We start from the raw sequence: 8,566 nt of genomic DNA, 5'->3' as shown, positions 1-8,566 counted from the left end.
CAGCTTTACCCGAAGCCTTATTCTTGGAATCGACATTGCCCACCTGTCTAACGGCTGCTGGACAGTTTTGGGGTATTGAACGAACTTCTCCTGGTGGTGATCTTGGTGTAGCCAATTGACCTTCCTTCGCTATTGGCTTGGCTGGAGCACCTGCCGCTCTGGCTGATTGGCCCCCCTTACCAGGTGCCACCTCAATGCCGTGCATAACTGTGCCCAAAGGCATATGGGTCGAAGTTGCCCCTATCCGCGGCGGGGAATGGATCCCTTCTCGAACTGCACGAGCCCCTTTCAAGGCATACAGCTCTCTATAGATGTATGGAATCCTATCCACTTGAACAATGGAAATTAATTCTAATCATTCAGTAAATGATAACGGAGTGTCGAAGATTCTTTGCCCCTCACATCCTTGGTCCATCCTGATGACATCATCCGGCCCATGCTTTCAATGCGCGGCATCGGAATGAGTGATTTTAGTAAATTGCGTTCACATATTCCTACGTACCGGACGGCTTAGGGGGCATACCTAATGAACCCTAGTTTATATACAGGAAAAATTAAGTATATTGCATTGTAACTGTACACTCACAATATATACTTTTATCTTTTACCATTTTTAATCTCTCTTGGCTTATTATAATAGTCTTAGGATATCTTTATAGATTTTTAGGTATTTCCTTCTCACAATTTAAAAAGTATAGAATTGTTTGGGTTTCTACAATAACTCAATTTAACAAAGAGTTGTATAAAAATCTGTTTATCAATGATACAGTAAAAGAGAGTTGAATGCATCCACTTGCGATAAGAAAAGTGTGTCATCAGTATTTTGTCATTTACAATAGATTTGCAGGCCCCTAAACTGAATCACAAGAAAAAAATTAACCGTGAAACCAAAAAACAATAGATAAGAGACAAAGGTTAACTTATGTACATCGTAAAGCATGTGACAGCGAGTTCATGTAGCAGGTTGCACCTTGATTCTTCAACCCAACAAAACCAGTGTTCTTTTTTGAATTGTAAGCCTCTATCAGCTTCTGAATATTTACATCAGCCTCTACATCCTCTATAAGTTTGTGAAGTGGAAGTATCTATACAAAATGTTCACTTTGGCTGCAATAGCTTTGCACATACAAATCTTCTGCTCCCATAAGGCAAAATCGCTGAATCCAAAACATTTAGATTTGCCTCTACATCCTCTATGAGTGTGCATCATTACTAACTCATGGCCTGTGCAAGAGATGAATCCATTATCATAAGAAGCTGCTCCTACAATATATTGGAATATGCTTTGTGCATACAGAGCTTCTGCTGGAACTGGCTAAGGACAAATTGTGTGAATCAGTCCATAAGGCAAAGTCGTAGAATATGAAACGTCGAGGTAGATGGGCAGATGGTCAACATTGTTTCCTTTGTGCAAGTCACAAAATACTCAATCATCAAAGAAAAAGAAAGAAATAAAGCTCATCACGCACTTACCCATACCCCGTCAGAACAGTACTTCCTCATAGTAATTCTCAAAAAGTTTGGATGTGTTCTCAAACCAAGACTGCAGAGCCGCTGTCTAGAAACCGAGACTGCATACAACTAGAGCCACTGTCTAGAAAGCTTTCCTGTGAAATCCGCCAAGAGCCGCTCTCTAAAAAGTTTTCCTGCGAAATCCGCCGGAGCGGAAGAGGAGTGAAAATATTAAGAGATCCTACCGACACAGGACATTGTCCTTCACAACTTTCTAGTTTATATTTAAGAGCTTACTGGAATGTCAACTGGTGGTACTGGAATGTCGTCTCTTATGAGGTCCTCCGTTGAGAATTCCTCGATCGCCGGTGGAAAGAGATGATCTCTGCTGTGCTTCGACTTGGTCTCCCGGCCAAGGAACCGGGTGTATTCATAATCGATAGTGGGAAGGAGTAAAAACTGGATTTGAAGATCTTCCGGAACCACTACGGGATGCCCAACGTACTGTCTATAAGCGCGCCACATCACTGTGTCCGGTGGCTTCGCGAAATCGTAGTCCACTGGCCGCATGTTCATTAGCCATCCCTTTTCGTCGGGGACCAACCTGCATCACAGAGATTTAAATCTATGTATTGGAGATCATGGAAGATATTACGAACCACATGGCTTCCACCGTGCAGTCCCTTACAGCTTTCTCCATGAAGGACGGAGTCCGCTCCTTGCAGAAACCATTTGCTAGAACCTGGTAAGAAAGAAAAGAATAAAAGTTTGCACACACAAACATGTAACTACCTCCTCCTCCTCTTGCGTGCTAGAATCCTGTGTCCCAAGCCGGCCATCTAGTCCAACAAAACTCTTGAGAAAGAGAACATATAACTCGTAGCTTACACGTCAAGTTGTGGTCGTAATAGATTCGGAGGTCGTAGCGTCCAAGCCAGATGCGAGCATGCTGCGTGCAAGTCGAGATGGCATGATAGTGCGGCAACACAGACAACGGTGGCCTCTCGAGAGCAAGCGATCGCAGGAGCTTGTTGTTGTGGATCCCTTCGAGCAGCAGTACCAGTTCCTTGACCCGCAGAGGTGCAGATTCTACGGAGTCCACTTCAACATACGGGTGAGGCAGCCGGACTCGATGTCCCGCAAGCTGCGAGTAAACCAGTTTTACTTGGTCTTGTCGAGCTCGGTCCCGTACAACCGATCTCATGTTCCACCCCTGTATGGAAAGAGCACGAAGAGAGCTCAAGGATTTCAAGTGCTGAGTTACTCACCAGATTTTCCACTGGGACAAAACTGAAGAAGTCGCACATTACAACTTTGGACACCAAGTCCAGTAGCTTTGGCACTTCCCCCGTAAACGTGGTACTCAAAGGGGACATTTTGATGCTCCACTTCTCCTCCGCCTCCCCTTTGCATCGCCCTGCAACTGTTGTCGACAAGAGAAACCAAGGAAAAAAGACTTCTTACATCTGAATTCCCCATTGCAAGGCTTGCGGTAAGGCTCTGCCGGCAAGAGATCCATATCAATAATGTTGCGCGCCACCTCAGTGGAACTCACTGTAAGACGATGTAACGAAACGAGAAAACTTTGGTCCCAATACAAACCTTCGATGTTCCTGTCCTTGCAAAACTCGCTCCACAAACGCTCCAGGTGCTCCGTCACCTCCCCATCTTGCTTCGATGCGTCTAGCGAGGCAAGGCTTGTAAGTCCAGTCCGCGAGAGCAGCACGCGGCGAGCGAAATCAACCATGCAGTCCATCTGCGTTCGCGCGCCATCCCAACCCAGCGTCGCAGCACACGCGCTCCTCTGGGCATCGGAGAGGCGGGCGATGTAGCAGAGTGCCAGCACCAGGAACAGCGTCTCGTCCGGATCAGAGGGATGCCATCTCGAAAGAATGGCATCTAAGCACGCGCTTTCGTGCTCGTCCAGCGCCGCTGCCTCCTCTTCATGCGGCCGAGCTGCTCTGGAGACGAACCTGGACACCGCCTGAGCATAACCAACATCCCTTGAGATGAAGTTCCTGACAACATCATCAAACCCTTCCCCTGGTTTCAAGATCTCGGTTGCCTTGGGGACAGGGCGATAGATGGGTAGCGTGGTACGCTTCAGAGCCGCAGATAAACTGCCCAGCAACGGAGATAAACGACACAGCGACGGCAGTGGAGAAAAACTACCTAGCGACGAGAGATTTCTGGAAAGCATCCTGTAAACACAAGAAAATGATATCAATTACATAATTTAAAATAGTGAATACAAAATAATTAATTCTATATAATCTTATATATGTATTAATTTATATAATTATAATTAATATGATTATATAGTTCTATATAAGTATAGAAATGTTTAGGTTTCTGCAATATTTCAATTTGAACAGTAATTTGAGTTAATTTTATAATATGGAATTTATTTAAAATGTTTAATACTATTGACATTAAGAAATAATATTTAGTTTTATTTTTCAAATTTCTAAAAACTTCTTATTGATTGTACAAATAAATATCTATATGAATGCTTTGCCCTGATTGCATTATGAACTCTACCAGTAATATTTTAAAGTCTAATATGTTTTTGCCATTACCATTACCATCTCAAAAGCATGGCATCTAAGCATGCACTTTCATGTTCATCTAGTGTTGCTGCCTCTTCTTCATGTGGCCAAGTTGCTCTAGAGATAAACTTGGACACTGCTTGAGCATAACATCAATATCCCTTGAGATGAAGTTCCTAACAAACTTCCCTTGGTTTTAAAATCTCGGTTGCCATGGGGACAGGGTGATAGATGGGTAGCATGGTATGCCTCAAATCCACAGATAAACTGCCCAGTGACGGAGATAAATGACCTAGCAACAGTAGTGAAAAAAAACTACCTAGTGGAGAGAGATTTCTACAAAAAAACCTGGAATGTCTGGAAAGGTGCCTCAATACTCATGTCCTTGTAAACACAAGAAAATGATATTATATAAAACTTTTAAATATATATATATAAAACTGCAATGCTAAGAAAATATTGGATGAATACAAAACTATTTATCATATTGTGATTATATATAAAATTTATTTTCATCATAATTTAATTCATCTAGATTTTATTAAGGGTTTACTTTGTGGAAAGTTAAGGTTGCATTAAACTTATAAAACCTTATCTTAATCTAAATTTAGTGTATGTAAAAGATATAAATAGCCAAATATATACCTCTATATTTTCTCATATAAAGCAAAATAAAACTCTAGGAAGTTTTTATAATATTTATTATCTGAGTTTATAATGCTTTTATATTAGAGTCACTACAATCTATTAAACACCATTGCAACAAATAATACATTCCATTTCTAAGTCTACCTATCAATGATCCTTCAAGACCACTATTAACTCATATTTACAACCATAAGCAAAATTTGTTTTTACATCTTCCTTTTGATTAATATTTTGTAAATTCCTGAATTTAAACTTCCTAGAAGGTCATCCAACCTAGTATTCAAATTTAAAGATGTTTAACCTTAAGTATCTCAAAACTCTTAATCGATTGAAAAAGAAAGTGCACTTTTATTCATTTGCTCTTTCCTTTTATATTTAAATCTTATGGATTGTCTCTCAAGTTGTTCTCCGTGGTTGTTTGCACATCCAAAATCTGTGTTAACTTAAACTTATAACTATCATCTTTATCAAACATTGCATATGGGAAATTGAACTTACTTTATTTGTCTTCCACATTCTTTTTATCCTCTTTCTAAAGAAAAAAAGTTCTAAAGCATTAATTCCATTTGGATTTGTTATACTTATTCTCACTTTACCATTTATGTTTAACCTCAATCCTTCATTTAGCTTCATTATATCAAGGTTAAATGTTTTATTTAGATATATTATGCTTGTTCTCACTTCATAATTTATATCATTTTTCTTTGCTCCATTATTATATCTATTCATCCTCACTTTATTATTGGGGCCAAACTCTTGTCCTTCCCTTTAACCCCCCTCTTCCGAAGTACAAAGTGGATAATTTAATATTATAGTACATAGTTCGTCTAAGGGGTTGTTTAGTGGAAGGGATTATATCAAATATTGTGGCATGTTAGACCATAAGTTTATGAAATTTAGCATAACATTCAATAAACCAATCCTCTAAAAATTATGCATGTGTAACAATTAAAACACTTTGTACAAAGAGATTAAGAACAATTGACACCACTTACAAATATATTAATTATTTTTTCAGATCCCAACTCATTAAATAAGGGACATGACTACTTTCTATCCTTCCTAGATATAATGTCTAAGCGTGTGGTTATACTGCTGTATATTAATATTAGCATAATGGAATTTTAATAATTGTCAATTGGTTTTAATCCAAACCAAAGTTAGGGTTTTTAATCAAAACATGTGTATATATATATTGGGAATGGGAAGCACATAATATTCTTGAGGCAAAACATCATACATACCTTCAAGGAATAATCTACTGAGACTTTGAAAGCAAAATTGGCAGGAAGGCTGGAACTGGGTTGAGTGCCCGATGGTTCCAGGGAAGGAGGGGGAGCGGAAATGAAGCGATTGGCAGTGACTCCGCATCTGTGGAGGTCAATTCGAAGTGGATTAAGATTTTTTCTCTTTCTTCACTCACTCCACTCACTCGTGCAGAGGAGAAGAGCTTTACTTAAGAGGTGACAAATAATTCTTGACTTTTGAAAGCAGTGTTCTTTGGGTCGTGCAGGATCATATTTTTCTTTTCCTTAGGTGGAAATCCTAATCATGCTCGTCTATCCAAAGAAAAGGGACTGTCAATGTTGTCTTGTACCCTCTTAGACGACAATCTCAACAGGTTAGTGAGCAGCATTCTTTTTTTCACTCTGTGATGCTAAAAGCGATAGTTTTGTAGGCTTTGGATGCCATTGAGAGGCTGAGAGCAAACTCTGTAGCACTGCATACTTCTTTTTTGTGCTTTGCTTGGCGGTACTGATTTCTTTGTTTCTCTCCACAGCACCAGTTCCAACTCAAGGCTCGTTTCCGTTTGTGAGAATTCGAAGGACAGGCTGAGCACCTCACTGGTGGTGAAGAAGTCCCAAGACGACGACTGGATTTCCGCGAGCTCTGCCGCCTATGTGGTCGCTTACCTTCTTGAGGATGAGCGAGAAGCTGTTTTACAGCGAATCATGCGTGTATAGCGATAAAAAAAACTCATGTTTTTTGTTGGACTGAGATCAGATGTTTCCAATGTTTCCTGGCATGTGAAGGCGGTCCCGGTTGCGGTGTGGATCATCTGGTGGCCCCTTGCCTCCAAATTGTGCCAGTTTAATTCAGAGCTGCAAGTACAAAGCCAGCAATGATCTTACTAGCAAATGATCTTGCCATTACCTTGTCAAGATCACACTCGAGGATACATTTGCATGAATCCCCCGGTGCACAGCCGAATTGTCTTGTTCTAGAGGCGTGGGGGTCCTGGTGGAGCAATGGAGTCATTCCTCCATCATCCTCGACCACGATGACGAAGGCCAGCATGTCTTGGTTGATCTCCCACATTTTTGCCACTGCGACGTGATCCACGAGAATGTGGGCTTCGTCCCGTCGCACCCTATCAATGAAATTGCAATCGATCATACTTGCGCTGCGCGGATGCATTGTTTACTTTCCAATGTCAAACGTAAACGTTTGATCGCATTACTTAGTTTAATAGGTTTCGAGAGTTAAGGTCAAGAAGATTATATTTTTGGTATGGTATTGGCCTGGAAAAATCTGATATTCTAGGTGGTTGTCAAGTCTTGTGTATATTTGCATGAATCGCACGCATGTAACTACTGGCAACGTGTTGCCCATGGAACAGCTCTTTCAGTAGGAAGGACTAGGGCTTCTTTCTTTCCCACGAAAATTTAAAAAGAAGCGCGAAATTGGGTCGACGCCCCCACCAACCGCAGCGATCTCCAGCCGCGCGGCGCCGTTGGATCACGCCCTATCATGAGCTGGAGCGGCGGCGGTGGAAGAAGCTTTTGCCCCTCCCTTCTTTGCTTGATCTCCACTTTGATCTTCTTTTGCCGGATCTTCCGCCGCTGCTGGAGTTTCTTCCCTGCTGCTTCGTCTTGAGTTGTTTTGGCCTCGGCTTTAGCTCTTCTTTGCCGTTCTCGTTCTTGGCACCGTGACCGTTGGATTGAGGAATATACGTGGCGGGATGTACGGCGTCTCCCCGCTCCCCGGCGTTCGCCCCGAAGAAGAAGAAGAAGAAGAAGAGGGATTCTTCGTTAGGTTCTATAGAGAAATTTGGAGCTTGTCGGGAAGAACAGTGGAAGAAGTAGAGATCTAGCTCCGGGCAGCTTCTAGGAACCGCAGGAATCGAAGGGCTCGCGTAGGGCTTGGTCGCAGTAGCGGCGTCTGGATCGATAGGAGCAGCCATGAATTCCAGGTGTAGAGTGGGGGATCACGACCGGCGGCGCGATAGAGGGCAAGAACACGAGATTACGGCGAGGAATCGCTTGTAGCAGGCCAGGGATTCGAGGCGAGAGATGCGTATGGAGCGCTCCAAGCTACTCACGCTCGGCAAGCCATCTCCCGAGAATCCAATGGCGATGCTGCTGGGGGCGCCAGAGGATCGATCAAGCAGAACATCCAGGACATCGTGTGGTCCTTTATGTTTGGGGGGAGCCGCCAGAATACTATAGTATATTCTTTTATATTTTAATTCATATATCATTAAAACAAAACGTTTGTAGTTAGATAAAATTATCACTTGATTTAATCTGATAAGTATATCTTAATTCGGAAATTAATAATATAATTATTAAAATTTTCAATTGATAGTATTTATTACAAGCTTATTGTATTAATATTAATTTAATTATATTTTTAAATAAAAAGTATGGTGTAGAAAATATAAACATAATTATAAATTTTCATCTTTAAATAATAAAATTAAAAACATATATTCAGAATATAATATAAAATTGATGATATAAAATAATTTAATGTTAAAAAAGGAAAGAAATTATTGCAACATACAGAAAATTATTTCTTATTTACAATTATCTTTATAATCTAGAAATTCAACAATAATTGAACCATCAACATGTTTATAACATCCTTCGAATGACCAATTATTCCAACTATGATCACCTTTTGTTTTATATTTT

The 8,566-nt window shown here is 40.8% G+C and overlaps 1 protein-coding gene across 2 annotated transcripts; it reads right to left on the bottom strand.

The window, feature by feature from the left end:
• Window positions 1-1,709: 1,709 nt before the first annotated feature.
• Window positions 1,710-3,660, bottom strand: LOC9631083. Of its 2 annotated transcripts, none has more exons than XM_024672370.1 (7): window positions 3,055-3,660; window positions 2,917-3,006; window positions 2,721-2,869; window positions 2,341-2,665; window positions 2,245-2,291; window positions 2,112-2,194; window positions 1,710-2,056 (listed from the first exon to the last, which is right to left on the bottom strand). In XM_024672370.1, the coding sequence occupies exons 1-7, from the start codon at window positions 3,650-3,652 to the stop codon at window positions 1,738-1,740; spliced, it is 1,611 nt and encodes a 536-aa protein (XP_024528138.1). In that variant the 5' UTR covers window positions 3,653-3,660; the 3' UTR covers window positions 1,710-1,737. The 2 variants fall into 2 exon arrangements, with proteins under 2 accessions (XP_024528138.1, XP_024528137.1); XM_024672369.1 differs by having other exon boundaries at window positions 2,721-2,857.
• Window positions 3,661-8,566: the final 4,906 nt, after the last annotated feature.

This window comes from Selaginella moellendorffii, unplaced genomic scaffold (genome assembly GCF_000143415.4).
Source record: "Selaginella moellendorffii unplaced genomic scaffold, v1.0 SELMOscaffold_9, whole genome shotgun sequence".
Taxonomy (NCBI): Eukaryota; Viridiplantae; Streptophyta; class Lycopodiopsida; order Selaginellales; family Selaginellaceae; genus Selaginella; species Selaginella moellendorffii.
Note: the sequence above shows the minus strand (reverse complement) of the source record. Positions and strands in the feature narration are given on the sequence as shown.